A 21,042-nucleotide genomic window follows, 5' to 3' on the forward strand; every position below is an offset into this window, starting at 1 on the left:
CGAATACCCTTCTCGGTGTCTGCCTGTGCTGCCAGACGTTGTATAAAGACGGCCGGCCTCGCAACCTTAGAAGAGCATCAAGCAACAGGTTCCCAACCCAGCAACTACAGTAATCACCACTCCTCTTCTCTTCTATTATCTAATACCTCTTCACTTCACTACCTAATCTTTTCTCTGACCGGTTCAGACAATAATCAACAAAATCAACATGTTCTCCAAGATTGCCACCATCTCCATCAGCCTTTTGGCTTCCTCTTCCCTCGTGGCTGGCCACGCTGCCATCATCAAGGCTACTGGTGATGCAGGAGGTGCCGGTTCCGCCATCGGTGTCGACCCCAACACTCCTCGTGACGGTACCAACCGCAACCCCTTCCAACAGGATGCCACCCGCTTCCGTGGTGACGCCGCAGACACTTGCGGTGAGACACTCGGTGGAGGTGCCAACGACATTGCGGCTGGTACTGCTCAGGTCATGCAGCTCAACGGCGCCACTCTTCCTCAGGTCTCTGCTGGTGGTTCAGTCATGATGACTGTTCACCAGGTCAACTCTGACGGTGCCGGTCCTTACACTTGCATGGTCGACGCTACTGGTACTGGTACCAACTGGCAAGCCGCCACTGTCACCACCAACCTTCCTGGTAACGACCGTGGTCGCAACCGGGACACTCAGATGCAGGATCTTCCCCTGACCGTCTCCATGCCCGCTGGCATGACCTGCACAGGAACTGTCGCTGGCCAGAGCAACGTCTGCATGGTCCGTTGCCAGAACCCTGCTCGTGCTGGACCTTTTGGTGGCTGTGTCCCCGTCCAGATGGCTGGAGCTGCTGCTGCTGCCCCTGCCGCCGGTGCTGCCGCCGGTGCCGCTCCCGCTGCCGGTGCCGCCCCTGCTGGTAAGTTCTTCACACATAATCATCTCTACTTCAGTATCTAACTTGACATAGCTGCTTCTCCCGCTGCTGGTGCCGCTGGTGCCGCCACCTCTGGAACTGCCGCCGCTCCTGCTACCGGTGCCGCCGCTGGTGCTGCCGCCCCTGCCGCCGCCGCTCCCGCTGCTGCTTCCCCTGCTGCCAACGCCGGTGCCGCTACTGGAGCCACTGGCGCGACTGGTGCTACTACCGGTGCTACTGGCGCGACCGGAGCAACTGGCGCAACTGGTGCTACCGGAGCCACTGGTGCCACTGGTGCTCAGCCCGCTGCCAACGCTGGCGCCGCCGCTGGCGTTCAGTCCGGTGCAGGTGTTCAATCCGGTGCTACTGGCGCCACCGGTGCTACTACTGGTGCTTCTACTGGTGCTGGTCTCGCTACCGGTGCTACTGGCGCAACTGGTGCCACTGGCTCTACCACCGGCACTGCTCCTCTCGCCGGTGGTGCCTCCCAGCGCAAGCGTGAGGCTGCCCGCAACCAGCCCGCACTCACCAACGACGACCAGGAGGAGGAGCTCGACCTCCTTGAGGGCGAGGACTTCTAGACGCATCGCTCAGCATCTTACGACGATAATATCACGATCGGTTACAAAAAAACATAAATACGAAGGAGAAGGATGCATGGATACGGTAATGGAATGGGTTGTATATACCTCGAATAGTTTGGAATAGTTAGTGTGGGGTGGAGCTAGTTGTCTGTCTCTCTGGCGGCGTCTGTGACGCGCAGGTGATGGGCTTGTCAATACTGGGTATTGTATGATAGAATTGCGTGGAAGTGGTGGATTGCGTGGTTTACTCGGGCTTGGGAACCCTGGTCAATTACGCTCCTTAATGATTAGTTTGGAATATACGATATACCTTTAAGTTTTCTCTACATGCAATGATTGTCTAGTATGAACTGACACTTGGCTTTGATGCCTGCGGGATCAGGCATGAAGTCTGGCTAAGCTTTTTGGATCTGCGCTAGGTGGTTCTAAGATTGGTAAGATGCATGGATGAGGTGGCTATTATTGTTGTGGCGTATCGCGTTTCGATGGTGTTTCATAGCGACCGGAACGCGCCCACCCGAATGCTGAACCACCAGCTCGACTGCGCGAATATGCACGTCAAGACAGATAGTTGTAATGGTGAATGATCCCAAAAAAAAGCTTTTCACCAATCCAGTGATGATTGCTAGGGGTATACCACGTTTTTTGGAAACACGGCATTTCATGACGTGGAAATGGCTGAATTGAAGAGGGGGACAGCACGTACACCAGAAAGAGCAGATCGAAGAAGCCAAAGCAGGTCCGAGCAGGTCCGAGTGATCGATTCAATACAAACGGCAAACAAAAAACCTCCATCCAAATCCAGTCCCAAACCCCCGTTCCTCCAATCACAACCTTGTCATCCGATCCTATGAAAAACAACGAGACGCTTATGGGGGAGCTGTGTCTCATTAGCTTGCGCTCATATCAGTATTTGGAGAGAAGAAAGAGATAGCATACTCTCATTGTTGTTATAGCAAGGAGTGCGTCCCTGAGCAGTGATTAGACCAGCGCAAGCAAACTTGCCGCCAGCATTGCACTTGGTAGGAGTGTTCTCGCCACTCTGCAGGAGACGAGATGCGCCGGAGCAGACCGCGGTGCAGTCGGATGTATCGCCAGTCTGGGCGTTCTGTTGCCAGAGTCGTTAGTTTGAGGGAGGGAAGAAGGGAGTAGATGGGAGATGCATTAGGAGGAAAGACGTACGTAGCCGTAAAGGCAGCAGTGAGAGCCGTCGTTGAAGAGACACTGGCATTGGCGGGCTCCGCTGCAGCCAGCTGCCTCACCGAGGGCAACGGCACCGAGGAAAACGAGGAGGGTGGTGACGAACTTCATGGTAAAGGTTGGTTGTTGTGGTGTTGTAGTGTGGAGGAGCCGTGGGATGGTGAGTATTCGAGTGTCCTTCTTTGCTCTTTATATAGACATCAACGGTGGTGAAGCGGCTCTCTCCACGCACATCGAGCGCGCGATGACAACGTGATGCTGTCGTAGTATCGCCGGGAGGTCGCAACGGCGTCATGCTGGCCACTCAGAGATGCGGTGTAGGGGGCAGTGCGGCAAAAGGAGGTCATGTTTACAATTTCCTTCGTTCTTTCGGCTTTAATTTGGGTTAGAAGTGGGACTTTGAAGTAGGTGAGGCTCCGCTCTAGTCACTGATAGCCGAGTTGAAGCTACTTGAAGAGCACCTGACAACGTGCCGAGGGGTGACACTGCCGGATTGTAGGCGACATAGTCTCATCTTATCGACTACTAATCACAAGATCCGGAAAGTGTACCTGCAGGTTAGTAGACGTTTGCAGACTACATCAAACCAAAAACTTGCAAAGTAGGTAATCCAACGTCAACGTAGACTCTAGGGTGTTCAAATCTTTCCTCAGTTGGCGTGTTGGCATGACTGCTTCCATCGTCACATACGTTAAGCTAAAGACACAAAATTGACTTCATGTGGGGAGGTGGTAACGGGTACTGGACATTAGTGATCCTTCTGTTCCAGCAATTGACGATGACCCGCATGACAGTCCATCGGGGTGCCCATGGGCCAGCATACCCAGGTAAGCACCAGCGTGGTAGACAGATCGGCGTACATATTGTCTTGTTGGAAGTCACGGCGAGATCTACAAACATCGCATCCGTGCCGGCATGGTACTACAAAGCCATCGCGAACATGTCACGGACTGCTCATGTGCCCAAGCTACGTTCGCTGCGTTCGCTGTATTGAGCTTGGTGAACGGCCCGAACCGTATTCGGCCATGTGATGCGCTGATTGGTCGCGGTGCAGCTGTAAGAGTGGGACGCCGGTGTTGTTCCGGTGTACCTGCCAGGCGTGGAAGTCGACGATACCATTCCTGGATGTATCCTTGTATCTTGGGATCTATTCGGTAGAACGGGAGGCGGCGTTAAATCCACATGACTTGAATTGGGATACCCCTGTAACCTTTCTTGACATACACACGCTGACACCACTCGTAGGGCTGCCCGGTTGCCACGAGTTGGGTTTTGTGTGAATCAATGGTCACCTCACGATGCTAGGTATCGCGAAGCCCGATGCGTATTTTGTAGTGGTGATTATCGAGTAACTCGGTGCGAATTGAGTCGAGTTCTGCATCTGCCAAAGCGTCCTTTACTGTGCGAAGAGCGACAAGCGTCTTTTGAACATGATGTGTCTAGCCAAGCTTTGGCTTAGCTTGCTTGTGTTGTCAGTCAAGCTTCCACCGTCATGACACGTGCCGCCGGGGGTCCCAGCGTAATGGGCATCGCGGGGAAAATCTTGTCAGTCCAGAATCTCTTAGGCCCAGCGGCCGTTGCCGTTAGATGCACATCATGCGAGCCAGAACTCTGTCCAGACCCAGTCGCCAGGATCTAGGTATATTAGAACTCAGGGGCGATATCTAGTCTTGACATTGAAGGGCCGCAGAGTACAGCCACTGCCTTTCTTCCAGAGCTCGTCGCTCCGGATCTGTGTAGGACGGCGGCTCTTGCAATAGTCAGACCAGTGACTTGATACTGTCCTTGTAGTTGCCACTTGGTGATGAGTGATACCAGCCTATCGCCCTCTGCGTCCCATCACGAGGACTAGCTTCGGCGTAAGCAACGAAAGTGGCAATCCCCGTCGCCAGTTGTGCGCCGTATTGGTGATCAATACCTTCCACTGGGAGCCTCATGTATGTATTCCCACCGCTCTTTCGTGTGCACCAGCAGGTGTAGCATCGTCCTCGGCAGGTGGTCGATAGTCGAGAGGAGCACCGCAGTGCAGCGACAAGCGATTTGTGGTGGCGCATGTATCGTCGGGACAGCTCTCGGCTTGAGTGACTTTCAGAAGACCGTGTCTGGAGTATCGACGCGCATTCGTAGCGATGTCGTGAAGCGTGGTAAGGAGCTAGAGAAGCCCCCTGCCGGGTCTGCCTCGTTGCGGCTCAAGACCCTTTCGCAACAAGGTTTCCGGATCGGGATTGCGCACGTTGCACTTCATCGCGTAGTGAAGGTCTGGCGGTGGTGGGTATGCTTGCAATGTACAAGACCAGCAAGGTACGCGGAGACGCGCTAGTGGGTGTCGGATGGCCGCTCAGGGTCTGTCTTAGTCAGCGCTAGTCCCCGCGACGCGTCGGTCTCACGTCTGATACTGGAACACAAGCCGACGCGCACTTGCACCCATCGCCAGCTCAATCTGCCTCCCCAGGGGCGAGATGGATCAGTTCATTATTCGTCGTTATCACAGTGTAGGAGTGCATCGAAAGAGACACAAACTCTGCTTGGCAACAGTCAACAGAGCAGGCACGCAGGGACGGGAAGGTGCGAGACTGTGGTCAATAGTTCGTGAAGTTTCATCATTCATTTACGTAGCAGATACATGTGATCTAGCATCCTGTTCAACGCTCTCGTCCCTCCTTCCACTAATAATCACACTACACCACTCATCGCCAGATACCGATGCTCGAGTGTGGCAAAGGCCGAGAGCAGATCCAGTAGACTTCTGGCATCATGGCACTCAGAAAGCACGATCGAACCACAACGTCTAATCGATCCATCGGCCAGGCCGCCTTCTTCGTCAAGGTCGTCGCATTTCAGCGTGGCCAAATAGCTCTCCCTGCCACCAGTCAACTTCGGCTTTTTGTGGTGATTGATCCATGGCATTTCGAAGTAGTCCACCGGCCAGGCCGCTCCTTTCTTCCTTCGCCGTGCATATCTGGGATTCAGAAGTCAGGCGTCATGGGAGAGCCCTCGCCCCCGAAGCTCCGCCGTTAGCTCCTCGGCCAGGCGCAGCTCTCTTTGTAGGATGCACAGCACCGGGAGGGTGTAACAATGACTGCGACGAAAGCGAGCAGATGTGCCGTTGAGCCAGCCACTAGAACCCCAAATCTTGACGCACGAACCGCCGGAATGTGTAAGGCGAGTATTGCTGCGCTCGCTTCGGAATCAGTCCATCGGCTAGACGCAGTGACTGTGAGAATGATAAGCCGAACAGCGAGAAGACCAAGTCTTGAGCTCGTGCTGCCCGGCCATGCACTGCAGGAACAGGCGCCGAATCTTCAGACATGTAAGGCGAGTATTGCTGCTTCCCCTTCAATGCGCATGTCGAGCCGCTCAAATGCGCCACGGAAGGCAAAAAGGTTGCCCCATACCGCCCACCTTCCGACTCCACCACCAGAAAAAAATGGCAAAAAAGAGGGCAAAAACATACAACAGCGGGGATTCGCTAGTGGTCACCCACCTAACTACTAATCCGCCGGTACAATGCTTGTATATGGCTGAGCGGACGGGAAGCCTAATTCTCATTGTCCTATGGTCGTATGTGCTAAGTTGGGGAACTTGACCACATATGAAGTGGGTGCCAACGGGTGTAAGATCATAACCATCGATGACACCCCAGGCGTATGAGGAAGCGTCTGGACAGGGAGAACCGGAGGATAGACCCTGTGTAAGCCGAGTATTGCTGCCCGATCTTGTGCGCGCAACCCGTCACGCCCAAATGTGTCGCGGAAGGAGCCAACCAAAGCCATGTATGCGATCGCAGGCGGGAAGACAGGACTGTGGTAAGGAAGAGGGTCGGACGGTGCGGGAATGAGGTGTGTAAGGCGAGTGCGCCGTTGCAGACCACAAACGAGCGAAGATACCGCTGCCTGTCGTGGTGGGGTGTGTTGTGCGGACCCGTCGGGCTCGCAAACGATCTAGTTGTCCAGCTGGGTCGCGTAAGTAGTCGAGTAGCCTTGTTGTTACGAGCTATTGAGCGTAAGTCCGCCGCTAGCTTGGTTGCGATACGTCGAAGACGTTATTTCATGGTAAGGAAGAGGGCCGGACAGCCGCAGAGGATAAGGTGTGTAAGGCGAGTACGTTGTAGGGCAGAGTCGGAGAGAGGAGGCAATGAGGTGTGTAAGGTGAGTACGTCATCGCAAATCACCAATGAGGAAATGCGATGATGCATGTCGTGGTGAGGTGTACCAGGGACCGCTAGAGACCGAAAGCGTCATGTCGTGGTGAGGTGTGTTAGGAGAGACCAGCAGCAGAAGACAGTAATGCTTCATGTCGTGGTGAGTGTGTCGATGCGACGATGAGTCTCACCATCCTCAGCATAGCTCGCGTCATTCTGCGGAGCTTGACGAGCCCTCGATCCTGCGGGTGCGCCGCCGGACCAGACATTGCATGACGTGGTGAGAGACGTCGACGCGAAGGTGGGGGTCACCATCAGGCCGCCACATCCGTTCGTGACTCACAGCTCGAGCTCTTCGATGCTGGTACGTCGCTGTAGAAATTCAGGCGGAATGACAGGTATGTTGAGGCGCAGCGGCATCGATACATCTGTCAGCCTTCCACAGACGACGGATGTCGTAGAGACCTTCGTGTTGCTTTGGTGATGTGTTGGTATCAGAGGCGCAGAGACAGCCGCAGACATGGTATGACTTTCGTGATATTTCGGTGCCAGAAGACAGCCATGATAGAAGGGTCGTGATGTTTTCGAGTGGAAGCCAGCAGGCAGACATGATAAGATACTTGAAGTATTTTGAGCCAAAAGCTGAAGACAAAGATTCGTCCCAACGCCTCTTGGAGGGACAGGCAGCGCAGCCATGTACATGTCGTTTGGTAATTTTGAAAAAAGGGGAGTGAAAGTGAAACGTTGATGTTCAAGAAGGAAGGAAGGAGCAACCTCGAAGTATATGCTCGCGTGCACGGGCCCTCTCACAACGCGGTACGGCAAAACTGCCTAGAGGCATACATCTCACCCCCGACAGGCCAGCGAAACCGCATAACCATGTTTGAGGACTACAGACCTTTTGGAAGCCGCCAAACGAATTTCTAGAATCATGCCTACCGGATACGATGCTTTTGGGGTGAGCCACTGAAATTTCCAGATACATGCCGACCGACTACAAACCTTTCGGAACTGGGTGGAATCGACAGGAATAGTACCATGTATTCGGAAATGCAGCTTTTCGATGTGATCTCTGATAATAACGAGAGCCATGTAGACATCAAAGATTTTATGGTATCATATCTCATTCCATTTTGTACATCAACGCCGACTCATGCTACATCATCAACACCTCGCCATGCTCTCTAATCCCCAGCATCGCGTCGTAGATACATCTAACAAAGGAAAGAAATCCGCTCAAAACACAACCTTATCACAACCTAGGCGTGGGGCCCGAGCGTAGTTATTCGCGCATGTTGACGACGCAACGAATGCAGTCACCAGCCTTCATGTCACCGAAAGCCTGGTTGATCTTGTCAAGCGGTTGGCGATGGGTGATGAACTCGTCGACCTTGAGGTCTCCGCGCTTGTAATCCGCGACGAGGCCGGGAAGTTGGGTGCGGCCCTTGACACCACCGAATGCGCAGCCCTTCCATACACGGCCGGTGACGAGCTGGAAGGGGCGGGTGGAGATTTCTTGGCCGGCGGCTGCGACACCGATGATGATGGACTCACCCCAGCCCTTGTGGCAGGCCTCGAGGGCGGCGCGCATGACGTTGACGTTGCCGGTGCAGTCGAATGTGTAGTCGCAGCCTCCGTCGGTCATCTCGATGAGCTTCTCCTGGATGGACTGATTGCCGAGCTTGGTTGGGTTGACGAAGTGTGTCGCACCGAACTTCTTGGCCCACTCCTCCTTTGCGTCGTTGACATCGACTACGATGATCTTGCCAGACTTGTTCTTGGCCGCTCCTTGGATGACGGACAGACCAACGCAGCCAGCACCGAAGACGGCGACGTTGGATCCCTCTTCTACACCGTTCTTGCCGGCGGTGATGACGGCGGCACCGTATCCGGTTGTGATTCCGCAGCCGAGCAGGCAGGTGCGGTCCATGGGCGCGTCTTCCTCAATGGCGACGACGGAGATGTCGGCTACGACGGTGTATTGCGAGAAGGTGGATGTGCCCATGAAGTGGAGGAGGTCTTTGCCCTTGCAGCGGAAGCGTGAGGTACCGTCGGGCATGACACCCTTTCCTTGTGTGGCGCGGATCTTGCCGCAGAGGTTGGTCTTGCCGGACTTGCAGAACTTGCACTCTTTGCATTCGGGGGTGCTGTTTACGTTAGATATGAACGGAGTACTTGAAGGGATGGACATACTAGAGGGCAACGACGTGGTCGCCGGGCTTTACGTTGGTGACGCCCTCACCGACTGACTCGACGTATCCGGCACCTTCGTGACCGAGGACGATAGGGAAGGCACCCTCGGGGTCCTTGCCGGAGAGTGTGTAGGCATCTGTGTGGCAGACACCAGTGTAGTAGATCTGAATGCGGACTTCGTGTGCCCTGGGAGGAAGAACCTCAATCTCCTCGATGGAGAGGTCCTTGCCGGCTTCCCAAGCAACTGCAGCCTGTGGTCATGTCAGACGTCAATTCGTCGGCTGTTGTTTCCGAGATCGCGTTCGCCGGTAACAGCAGCGTCATCACGCATCGCGAATCGCGAATCTTCTGCGGATCCGCATGCCAAGCCTTATGATGGAATCTGAAGCTCAGAAGAATGAAGGACGACGCGATGACGATTTCGCGGTAGGAGGCAGAAGCTCAAAGGTACGTACCTTGCAGGTAATAGTCTGAATAACAATGTCAGCAGCAATTCAACGCGTCGCGCAGCTCGCAATGCAGGAGCGGGGTTCAGTATACCTTTCCAACGGTATCAGCAGACATTGTAGCGTTAATGTCCCGGTTCAGTAGTACGTGGGTAGAGTTTCAACGTGTGTCGAGAGGAAGTAACAAAGTACCAGCTCTTATATATACGAATACCGTCACCGGGAGGGGAAATAACACACTACTCCAGAAAGCTCGAGCGGCTCCGGTAGCTTTTGTACGAGGCGTTGTGGGGCTGGTCGCAGTGATAGGTAATCGTCATAACTGCCCCTCCATTGCCCCTCATTCGCCCTCGATTCGTCGGACGCGCCTCGGTGCTGCTGCGCGTAACGCTCGCGACTTGAGGCTCAAACTCGTAGCTGGCTCGGAGTTGGCGGCTCCAAGCCTAGATGCTGGATTTTGCGCTGTGATTGGTTGGGATGGTGCGTGGGCCGGGCATCTTAGCCACTTGTGGAGAAAGTGAGGTGTTATGTCATGGTCTCGGCATGTGAGCGCGGCGGATCTACTTGCCGGATCTGGACGGTGTATACGACAGGGTGATGTACATATATACGGCTTTTAGCAATGCGATTCATGGTGTTGAGATGACTTGTATCGATAGCATATCGTTCGGCGCACGTGTGACTGAAATTGAAGAGCTTTCATTTGCCGATATCGTAGGGATGAGCCGACAGAAAAGACCACGCACAGTAGACAGATACCAGTAACACCAGGAGAACCATGCAGCCAAGTTGAACCAAACACCAAACACCTCATACACGTATACTCATATCGTCGGACTACCCACCATCTTCCGCGGCTCCTCCTCCTCCATTATCCTCTCCGGCGTCGACCCCTTGCTCGCATCCCTGGAAAAGTCCTTCCCACCCTTACTCTTGCTCCGCAGTCTTCCCCAGCTCATGGCCCTCTTCCTCTCCTTGCCCTTACTGTCCTCCTTGACATCATGACTCCACTTCCGTCTCACAGGTGGCCTCGCGTCATCCAGCCCGATCAGTCTTCTCAGCTCTGACAGCTCCGCATGCCCCCGTGTCGTCTTCATCCGGTGCGCCCAGGTACATTCTCCGTTTTCGAACAAGAACTCTCCGCCGACTTGCTTGAAGTCGCCGCCTTTGAGCGCCTTGCGACCGGTGCCGAGAGATTGGAAGATGGATTGGACGGAGTTTATGAGGACGTGGGTTTGCATGTATTCAGGCTTGCTTCCCAAATTGTAGGTGCGCGTCATGCCGAGATGATCGTACAGTTTGCGCGTGGGGTCGGCGTAGATGGGGAAGGGGCAGCCCGTGATCTCGGTGTACATGGGGATGAGTTCGGGGCGCCCGCAGCCGATGACCGTTATGAAGGTGGGTGTGGGCAGCGCGAGGAGGTCGTCGGGTTTGATGGAGGAGGCGATTGTTCGCAGGTATTCCTGGCAGTTCTGGGATGTGTCAGCTCTGTCTGTATGGTGTGATTGTACTACTTACGCCGCAGAAGAAATGCCGTATGAAGATGATCAGCTGTCTCGAGGCGACATGTGGCGCCTTGTATAGCTCCTTGAAAGGCCTGCTCTGGCCTTGCGCATCCAACACGAGCAGATCCTCCACCTTGCTCAGGTCCTTGTCGGTGGGGATGTCGTTGTTGACGTCGACAGTGCCCTCAAACTCCTCCTGTTCCTTCTGCAAGACGGGTGTTTGGCTTGACGGTGAGAACGGCGGCGTCATACTGTCTGCGGCGTCGACCGACAGCTTGGGATCAGCCTGGTGGCCGGTTTGTGAGTGGGGTGGTGAGGGAAGTTGCGATGTTGACAGCGGCGGTGCGGAAGTCGCGATGGGCGCAGGCACCTCGGCGGCCTTCTTGCTATCTGACTCTTCCATGGTGACGGTGGGAAGTTTGCAACAGGTGAGTCAGGAGGTCGGGCGCGTATGTTGTGATGTATCTCTGTCCGGTGTTACTCAGCTCACGGATGCCAGCTGGGCCGGAGCTAGAGGGCCGCTGAAATGGTGATCGCTCGGGGGGCGCAGCACTCTCGATACGAAAGGGCGTAAATGGAGTCTACCGGTTAGCAAGTATAGAATGTCGGCAAGTACACGAGGTGTGGAAGGGTTGGATATTTGAACAAAGACCCGAAACACCGCCAGACTTGCGACGCGCTGTGAGACGCAGGTACACGCAGCGACGTCAGCGCCTGTTGAAACCTGCCTGTTAGCTCCCGCTGTCGTGTTAGTCGTGATGCTTGTGTGGAATAGCGGCGTCCGCTTCCAGTGCTAGGTCTTCTTTCTTTTTTCGCATTGCGCATGGTTGCTTGCGCGATAAAGGAAGATGCGGTGGGCTTGACGCGTTGGCAGCCGTCAGTCGTGTTGGCGTGAGGCTTGCCGTGTCTCAGGGTACGCGCAGGGGCGGCTGCAGGTGCGCTAGCGATATTCTTGGAACAACATCACGACGGGTGGCTTCGCACTTCATCCTTCGCTTCCATTTTGTCTATCATCGCCGTTGCTAAGAAGCACTTCCTAATTTATGATAGTATACAGTCCGCCATACGCCCGTTCCCGATCCAGAGCCCCATGTAGCCCCACCTCCCGTCAGCCCTTCAAAGCCACCTTTGTCTTGATCCGATGAAGCACGTCAGTATACCTGCTGTAGTTGGGGAAGTCCACCCCCTGGCAGTCCCTCTTGACCTCCACAGCCTTGCCCGCAGTCAACTCCGCCATACCAAGGTCTCCCCTGAGCTCACAGACTAGCGCAATATCGAGAAATCTGACCAAACGTTAGCAAACACGTCAAGAGCCAAAACCCATTCTGACGACGACATGGCCTCCACAACCGTTGTGGAATTTTCGAAATCCCAGCCTGGGATTAGTCACGCCGACTGCCACTTACACATTTGCCAGTCTGGCGGTAAAGTCCCCTTCAGCCTTGTGTAAAGCCGCCAACTGCAACAGCTTCTTCACGAAATCATCTCGCTGTGCGCCTTTTTCCAGGTTTGCGCCACGGAAGAACCTCGTCTCACGCTCCAGCTCTTGTAACCGGAATCGCCGCTCTGCACTCTGGTATCCAAACGCTGTCTCGTCCTCTTCATCGTCGCTGCAGGCCGGGCAATCGCAGGTGAAGCCGTAGTGTTTGAGCTCGTACGCGCGGAGCGACTTGTCGTGGATCATGTCGCAGTAAGATAGCGTAATCTCCTCGCCCGCGGCGATGGGATTCATGACGTGGATGGTTTCTTTGCCGATGGAGGCGTTCCAAGAGAAGCAGGCGTTTGGGTTGCAAGAGTGGTTGAAGCGGGCGGCGTGCGGGAATACTGCGGCGCCAGCATTCATCTCCATACAGTTTGTCTGGAATATACTGATCAGACTTGGTGAGGGATCGGTTCGCGCTTTGTGTTGTTCCTTGATTCGAAGAACTTCTTGGGGTGGGACTGATTCGTGGATGCGCGACGGCCATTTATTCGGATCCTGGCCGTGTGAGGAGTGAAGTGTGTAGTAGAGTGTCTGTTGCGAAGGGGTGAGGCTGTCGAAGGCTTTCTGAACATCGGAGAGCATGTAGTCGCCGACCGGGACGATCAGGAGGGGGTCCTCCGCGAGGATGCGTGTACCGCGCGGAATGGGTTTGAGGCTGACGCATCCGTAGCCTTTTCCGGGAATGGCGCGTACTTCATAGTACTCGTTGCCTACTACAGCAGTTGTTAGCGTCGCGGATATCATATGGATGCGCATGCCTGGTACAGCATGCGCGACTGTTTCGACGGGATGCCGAAGCACTCCAACTTACCTGGCGATGTGGGGATTATACCGAGTTCCATGGCGATGGTGTGGTGGGTGATGCAGGTTGAAGGTGTTGAGAGCTTGAGATAGGCAGGCACGACCCGCCTATGAGCGTTTGCTATCCGTGCGATGACGGAGCAAGCTTTTTGACTTACGCGACTTTCAGTCTCTGCTGTCGCCTTCGCTTGCGCATACGTCATGGTGAGAGGTGAGAGTACGCTTCTTGTCTGCTTCGACATCTTGCAGCCGGTACATGAATATACACCGAACATACAATATATCTGAGCCGACCGCATCCGACCACACACTGTCTCATCCCATTCCCGCTATCTTCTTATCTTGAGCGACGCCGCGCATGTCACTACTGGGGACTCTTCAAAGTCACTCCACTAACATTAGGGTCTGGAGCATTGCGCTGTATATTCCATCAACATCTGCAAAGACACATGGCACCGAGTACCTTCCCGAGTAGTCAAGACACATCGGCGGTCGAATACAACTGGCATATTCCATTCTGACTACGCTGCACACTCAACAGCTGAACATCGCTCGTAACAGATCCCATCCATCCATCTCTCTCATTTCACCCATCCCGCTCAATCACCTCTCCCACCTAACTCTTCCACTCCAACCACCGATCAGACTTGCCTCACTTCTTCTCAACCTCCTCCGTGATCTCTACCGGCCCGCCATGACCTGAGCATTTATCGACAACCTAACGATTGTTACCAGGTCAGCTCCTGTCTCGCACAGACGATTCTTCAAAGCGGAAGAGCCCTTACTTAAATAATTTCCTTGCCCGACTTCGTCCAGTTTATACAAGCATGCCCTGGGCAGCGGGTCGGGCATGTGATGATTGTACGTGAGCCTTCGCACTTGTACTCGCAACCGTTGAAGATGACTTTGTGGACTCGGCACATGATGGTTTTAGAGGAGTTGGGGGGATGGTGTGTGAGGCTTTGGATTTGATGTATGGTGTGCTTGGGGGTGTGTTGGATATTGTGCTGCTGATAATGGATGGTTGGTACGATGGAGGTTGATGTTTTGCTGTATGTATGATTTGTGTATCAAAAAAGGAATTCGAAGGCTTTATACATTCATGCCGCTGTCACAGGGAGATGTTCGTTGGAATGCAGCTCCACGAATGGTTGATCGTGTCTTCATGATCGTTGATAATTGAAGCATCAAACGTGGATATGTTGACATATTGTGACTATTCCTGAGAACGCACGATCAGAACGCTCGGTTTGATCAAGTGGCGACCGCAGCGACACCGTATTCCCAAATTTAAGACTTATTCCTGGAGGATACGTGGACTTGCAACCTAGAGTAAACGCTCCAACCTGAGTCATGTACTCTGCCAGGACCTTTATCTCAGGGTGGGCTTCACTGTACCCTTATTACTCACATATACCAATATCATACCCTGAATACGGGCAATCATCACAGCAAACCATAGCGAAAGCAGATCATACACGATTCATCAATTCCTTCATTCATTCATTCATTCATTCATCCATCCACTATCTCATTTCCTATCTCATACATCGTACAAATCGACTTTCCATCTCGCTATCCACCTCTCCTCATCGCTCTCTCCTGAATCATCTGCAGGGGTTATTGCACTTCCCCGTGCTCCTTCTCGCCCTAAGAAAATTTGGCTCTGAGCACGCGAATCCGTTTCTCTTTCCTAGGCAGGATTTGACGAACTCGTTCTTGGAATGGCCACAGCCCATGTATAACACTGGTTCGTAGGTGCACATGGTGATGTTTTGTGGTTCGAGGAAGGGTTCTTTTGAGTACGGTGGTATGCGGAAGTGGTAGTTGAATTGGGAGGGGATTTGTTGAGAAACTTGGTAGGCTTTTGAAACTGGTAGTGTGGTTTTGGTAGTATTGCTTGATGTAGTAGTGGTAGTGGTAGTTGTGGAGAAGCAAAAGAGCGTGGATTCGAGAGCTTATATACCGCATTCGAGTACTTCACACTGGAAGAAAGTGTGCTGGCGGTGGCTACGTATACGCCTGGGTTGGATTTGGTAATTTCTGTATGCAGTTCTTTCAATATGTCTGCTCCTTGACGTAGTTTTGGAAATAGACCCAGTCGACCTGCGCCAGGGAGTGTGGAAGGCTGATCGCGTCGGCCTCGAATTATAACGGTATAATGACTGGAATGGGGGTATTCTTGCGAGTCTTGTGTGCGTGGGTCGAACGCTGTCGTGACCGCTGGTGATGCGCGTGGCGGCTACGTAGGCCAAAATAGCTTCCAGTGACTTCAGCTTGCGCGTTGTAGTTGCCAGGCTGAAGTTTGAGCTAAGCGTGCGACTCACAGGTCGAGCTCTCCAGCGCTAGATGATCATATGGTTCCCAAGCGTCGAATTACCCAAAACCCAATCCCACCACCGTCACGAATCCATTCCAACCCGAAGTACGTGTCGCAATGCAGCTCACCACAATGCCCTTCTGCCTCCCTCAGTAGATCTATACTCTTGGTTTGCAAAATATTTTCGCTGCCTCGCCTTTCATGTTCACCATCCATGTTGAGATCTCTTCGAAAGCATTCGGTAGGAAGATGTAAATGCTTCGTCAACGATGAGAAGACGTGTATGTCGTTGATCTTGAGGTGTGCGCAGACAGGCCTGTTCCAGGCAGTGAGTGCCTCCTGCACGTCTTGTAGAGACAACAGAACGCCCTCGGGGCGATACAAGAGAAGGAAATGCGATACGGCTTTTGCACGGTTGGAGCCCTGTTCTACTTCGATGTAGGGAGGCATTACGCCCTGCTTTGCGTAACTGTGGCGGCTACATCGACATAGCCAAGGTCCGTATTTGCTATGAAGGCTACGCAGATGAGTCATAGTGAAGGCCTTGTGCTCGCATAGATTGAATAGCGCTTCGGAAAGGATGGGCTGGATTTGTTCATAGGGCGGCGGGTCTTCGTCGTTGGAGGAATCCGAAAGGATTGATGTCATGCTCATCGGTCGAGGAACAAAAGCGTGCTGCGGTGCAGGGTTGCGTAGCTGCACTTGTCCATGGTTTTGCAAAGGCTGCCTTGGCTCCATGCGCCACCACCGGCGGAACGTTGCCATGGGGTTGCTGATATTCATGTGTCGACAGGTTCTGGCAGAGTCGAAGATAGGATAAAGGTTAGTGAGTCCCTAGCATATCTTTGTAGTGGGAAAATGATTAGCAAAGATTAGCATTCAATCTACCATGGGTCATGCTCGATGAGATTTGTGTGTAAGCTCGGATTCGAGCGACGGTGCTCGTAGCCAGAATGCGTATCATTCGCGACCATGTCCTTGTTCCGGTAGCACTTGCTTTGCGGCGGCTGTGAGTGGCCAGGCTAGCATGAGTTGGGGCGGGACCATTGTTCGAGTTCCATTTGGAGGCAGATTGCGCATACGTGCTGATATGATGAAGATCTAAATATGCGGCAGACCGAACGCGAATAGACAGAAAGAAAACGCGTTGTGCGACTGGGGTTATCGTGTGATGGATGTTGAGGAGGTGAGAAGGTGCGACATCTGAATGGGGAAGGGAAGGGGCTGCGGAGACTAGTCTCTTCTGGGGTGCGCTAGCCGTCATCTGGTCGATCATCTCCCAGCCACCGCACTCTGTTCCTTCCCATCACACGAAACGTGCTCGAAACCACATGCTGCAGGTGTTCACGTGTTCTACGTTCGCACCCCATACAAAATAAAGTCTAGACAGGTTTACAGTCTACGTCAGGATTAATACATATAAAGTAGGTGGTCCAACGTCAATGTGGGCTGCACGCTTCTTCCCTCAGCTCAGTGCCTCTGCAACCAAGCCAAAACCTTCTCAGCGATCACTAGACTGTTCTTCTCCATAAAGAACATATGTCCATTGCCATGAAAACCCTCGTTCCTCAACTTCATGTGCTCCACGTCCACACCTGCCTGTCGCATGTACTCCACCGTGCAATGATCGTACACAGCATGGTAGCTCGCCTCTGACGTCACTGTCAGCACCGGTATCTGCGCCAAATTCACCAACTGCTTCGCCGGTTCATCCTGCATGATACATTCACTCGAATTAGCGTCTTTTGCAGGGACAACAACAGTTTGGATGTACGTCGCGTTGGGCCCTGCGGACGGTTCGTAAGCAACTTCTAGCTCTGTGATGCCGAAAGGTCGCGCAGGACCTGATCCAAAAATCCTTCCGATGAATGGAGGGCCCGCCGGTTCGAGGGCCACGATGCTCTTGACGAGATGAGGGCGGAGGTCTCCGACACGCCATCCATAGGCACCGGCCTGGCTATGCGAGATGATGTGCGACGGGCCGCCGATCTTGTCGAGAAGAGCTGTGTACGCTTTGGCGTTCTCGGCTTCGGATATCAGATTGTCGGCTTGGTATGGAACCTGAGACGCATAGAAGGCGTCAAATGTCGGATCGCCTGCTTTCCCTGTTCCAGGCCATTGGGTGTGCGACTGTGCTTGCGGCCAGAGGCTATGCGATGAGGTTGAAGTGAACAGTTGCTCGATGAGCGCCGTACTGGAGCTTTTCATCGTGCCTGTATTCGGCAACCAGGGAGAACGACCGCGCGATGGCTGATCGCTCAGGTAGACAGTATAGCCGTGCGATAAGAAGAACGAAGCCCAGCCTGGCCGACCATCTGGTGTATCGAGAAAGGTTGTTCCAGTCTGACCAGTTCCGTGCATGAACACGAGGGGATAGTCTTGGGTTGGCTTTGCCGGGGTGAGCTTCTCGACATAGATCTGATTGACCATGTATTGCGCAGTCGTGCTTCCTATCTATACAGTCAGCATTTACGGAGAATTCAGGAAGACAGGATACTGCACCCCGAAGTTATACACGAAATTATGTCTTGCAGTAAGTCGGAGTAAAATGCAGCGTATCTCTTCTGGGTGTAGTATACGTACTTGGGTGGGAAAAGCGCGACCGTGAGTGTCGCGTGACTTACTGACAGATTCTGATACTCCCCGCCAACGTAGAAGAACTCCCGTTGCGGTGGTAGAACTTGGTCAACCCAATTGATCCAGCTATTTGCGCCGAGTAACGGCGCCAACCAGGAAGTCACGTTGACCAAGAGCAGCATTGCGAGATTGGTAAACGACTGAATGAGGTATTGTTAGTTACGCAATAGCTGCAATTCTCGTGAAAGAGCTGGCGCGATGGAGTGTTGATGTTCAGGGTTGAAGTGAGGCTGGCTTGGCAGCTTACATGCGCCTTCCACAACAGTCATAGGCCTGCCACATGTTCATTGGTCAGCGGTGTACCACGGCTGGGCTCGATGAGTAGTCTCGCTGATGTTTCAGGCGCCAACTCTCAACTCGCAGCTGCTCTCAACCACAGCCATGCTACACACAGAAAGCTCCACGCGCTGGCGTTCGTTCCGGGCGCGGGGCGCAACCGACGTCAAACCGCGCTTACTCCATTTATTGGGATCAGCCACCGCGTGGTTTAGTGGTCACGGCAATGGCAAAGCACGTAGCATATACGATCTTCCTTACGAAATGGTAAAGGAGATTTCAAGATATCTACACGACGTCGACGCCACCTGTTTCGCATTGTCCTGCACAAAGTTCTACTAAATTCTCGGCCAACTTGTCGCCTCCTCGCCTTCCCCAAAAATCGCTAATCCGGAAAAGACGTCTCTGAGAAGCAGGCTTCTCAGAGACGATCACTACCGGAACCGCACCAGGACAGCCCTTCACTATATACTATCCAACATCTGGTGCGCCAGCTGCGCATGTCTTCATGATCGCTCCGCCTTCCCCGAAACAACAATCTCGGAACCCACATGGCAACGTGTATGCTACGCGACAATTGACGGACCTTTCCGAGCTTGTCAGCATCGTTCTTTCTATTTCAAAGAATTGCGGGATTTGATCAGCGCAGAGGCCGAGCTGTATACTCAAAGTCCTGGATGGTACAATATATATTTCCGCTGCAGGGAATGCTATACGCAACTTTGGCAGATCTTTCCGAGTCCCGAGCCGATCTTGACAGTCGAAAAGCCACTAGTCAACGTTCCCAATCCCCGCAATGTACTTGCGTCCGAGATACGCGACGCATGCATCAGGATCGATCATCCGATTTGTCCACACATGACTAGCTCGGATCCTGCTTTCCTAGAGCGACTAACGCGAGGCCGATTGTGCGTGCCAGTACAATGTGAGGCTTGCAACACAACCGTGAGTGTGGGTCCCGGAAATTTAAATGCCCGTAGGCAACCCACAGAATTAGACATATGTATCACTAGGAGGCTGGGCTGTCTGAAAAAAGAGTGTGACCCAGTTTGGCGTGCGCATTTAGAACGTATAGAAGACTAGGTTCCGTGTCTTGAGTACTTGGAGCATTGAATCGGTTGTAGCCTACAATGACAAACGTTCTCGATGATATCTATATACAATGCAATCAACCAGGCTTATGATCTGAAAAGTGGAAGCGGATTGTCCTCTTGCCATTTCAGTAAGTCGCAGGCAGGATGCTCAAACGCCCACCGTCTGTAAGTAGAACATTGCCATTCACGTAACCTCCGGCTCTACTCGTGAGGAACAGTATTGCACCCGCCATATCCTTTATATTACCGGCTCTTTGATCGGGGATGAAGTCTCTTGGCCACGTTTCCTGGTTGAGCATGCTCGCGGTCATTTCACTAGGATATACTGTCGGACGCTGGTAAGCAAAAGGCACTAGGAAGGGAACGCTTGGACTTACAGCCAGGCGCGAGTACATTGGAGCGAATATCGTAAGGCACCAACGTCGTCGCCAATGCCTTCATGATGTGTACTGCTGCCGACTTGGAGCCAGCATACGCATAGCCCGCCATCGGTACGCGGTTAAAAGCACCCGCACTGCTGATACATATGACTTGACTCTTCTGCTCAATGTTGCCGGCTTTGTTGCCTTTATCGAGTAGCTCAAGGAATGCGACGACCGTGAAGAAAGCCGAAGTAGTATTCACCGCAAAGGTTTGCGTGAACTCGTCCATATCCCAGTTCCATAGGTGGTCGCGAAATTCGGTGATTGACGCACCCTTTTCCAAACCTTTCAGTGTTGGACCTTGGATGCCAGAGTTGGCGACAACAAGATTGACGTAGCCGGATTTGGCAGCGATGTGATCGACCGCTGCGAAGAGATCGGACTTGGATGTCACATCGGTCTTGAAGTAGTGTATGTTTCCGTGTTTCTAAGATAACGTGTTAGCATAGTCGAGCACGTCGTTCCACGAACATACCGCCGTAGTGGCTGCCTGCTTCAACACTTCCTCTCGGCGGCCCAGGATATACACGATTGCACCATTTGCTTCGAGTGCTTGCGCTATCATCAATCCGATACCTGATCATAGGTTAGCGCTTCTCCTCTCAAGATTTGCTGTATTCCCACCTGTTCCTCCGCCCGTGACCACAGCCACTAGCCCCTTCACATTGAATAAAATATTCGGGTCGAAATCAGCCATGATGGAGAGTTCGTGTATTGGCAGCTAATTCAAGCTCTACCTTATGTAGGCGGTACTGTTGTAGCGAGAGTGCGCGAGGTACGGACGGAGATACCGCAGCTCCGCGAAGTGACAGCGACGCGTTGGAGCTTACAGGTTGAAGGTGATGCATGACTGTGCCCGCTGTAATGCCGGAAAATACCCCGCCCTAACGTCGCTAGGTTTCAGAAAAGCTGATCTCATTCGCTATCGACAGACATTGCTCATTTTGTCGGCCTGTAACTAAGACGCATCTTTCGAGCTCTTTGGTTGTCGATATGAGTGCTCCTTGGAGAGTGTGAAATCTGGGTTACTGGCTTTCAGAGCATAATGTTGGA

General features: G+C 53.2%; 7 protein-coding genes across 7 annotated transcripts; 1 reads left to right on the plus strand and 6 right to left on the minus strand.

The window, feature by feature from the left end:
- Nucleotides 1–208: 208 nt before the first annotated feature.
- Nucleotides 209–1,468, plus strand: J4E85_002777 (uncharacterized protein; the record flags this gene model as incomplete). The annotated part of the gene is made up of 2 exons (XM_051467051.1): nt 209–890; nt 942–1,468. The coding sequence occupies 2 exons, from the start codon at nt 209–211 to the stop codon at nt 1,466–1,468; spliced, it is 1,209 nt and encodes a 402-aa protein (XP_051329906.1).
- An 872-nt stretch (nt 1,469–2,340) lies between these two features.
- On the minus strand, nt 2,341–2,782 carry J4E85_002778 (uncharacterized protein; the record flags this gene model as incomplete). Its single annotated transcript, XM_051467052.1, has 3 exons — nt 2,341–2,351; nt 2,411–2,579; nt 2,654–2,782. 3 exons carry the CDS (start codon nt 2,780–2,782, stop codon nt 2,341–2,343), a joined length of 309 nt encoding a protein of 102 aa, XP_051329907.1.
- Nucleotides 2,783–8,094: 5,312 nt separating this feature from the next.
- FDH1 (formate dehydrogenase (NAD+)) lies at nt 8,095–9,569 on the minus strand (the record flags this gene model as incomplete). The annotated part of the gene is made up of 4 exons (XM_051467053.1): nt 8,095–8,959; nt 9,006–9,256; nt 9,461–9,475; nt 9,546–9,569. 4 exons carry the CDS (start codon nt 9,567–9,569, stop codon nt 8,095–8,097), a joined length of 1,155 nt encoding a protein of 384 aa, XP_051329908.1.
- A 706-nt stretch (nt 9,570–10,275) lies between these two features.
- Nucleotides 10,276–11,359, minus strand: J4E85_002780 (uncharacterized protein; the record flags this gene model as incomplete). Its single annotated transcript, XM_051467054.1, has 2 exons — nt 10,276–10,923; nt 10,970–11,359. 2 exons carry the CDS (start codon nt 11,357–11,359, stop codon nt 10,276–10,278), a joined length of 1,038 nt encoding a protein of 345 aa, XP_051329909.1.
- Nucleotides 11,360–12,064: 705 nt separating this feature from the next.
- Nucleotides 12,065–13,281, minus strand: J4E85_002781 (uncharacterized protein; the record flags this gene model as incomplete). Its single annotated transcript, XM_051467055.1, has 3 exons — nt 12,065–12,239; nt 12,363–13,152; nt 13,251–13,281. 3 exons carry the CDS (start codon nt 13,279–13,281, stop codon nt 12,065–12,067), a joined length of 996 nt encoding a protein of 331 aa, XP_051329910.1.
- Nucleotides 13,282–17,030: 3,749 nt separating this feature from the next.
- Nucleotides 17,031–17,990, minus strand: J4E85_002782 (uncharacterized protein; the record flags this gene model as incomplete). Its single annotated transcript, XM_051467056.1, has 1 exon — nt 17,031–17,990. The coding sequence occupies one exon, from the start codon at nt 17,988–17,990 to the stop codon at nt 17,031–17,033; it is 960 nt and encodes a 319-aa protein (XP_051329911.1).
- Nucleotides 17,991–19,692: 1,702 nt separating this feature from the next.
- On the minus strand, nt 19,693–20,686 carry J4E85_002783 (uncharacterized protein; the record flags this gene model as incomplete). Its single annotated transcript, XM_051467057.1, has 4 exons — nt 19,693–19,892; nt 19,945–20,416; nt 20,465–20,565; nt 20,614–20,686. The coding sequence occupies 4 exons, from the start codon at nt 20,684–20,686 to the stop codon at nt 19,693–19,695; spliced, it is 846 nt and encodes a 281-aa protein (XP_051329912.1).
- Nucleotides 20,687–21,042: the final 356 nt, after the last annotated feature.

The sequence above is a fragment of the Alternaria conjuncta genome, assembly GCF_024043145.1.
Source record: "Alternaria conjuncta strain BMP 0040 chromosome Unknown scaffold_3, whole genome shotgun sequence".
NCBI lineage: Eukaryota > Fungi > Ascomycota > Dothideomycetes > Pleosporales > Pleosporaceae > Alternaria > Alternaria conjuncta.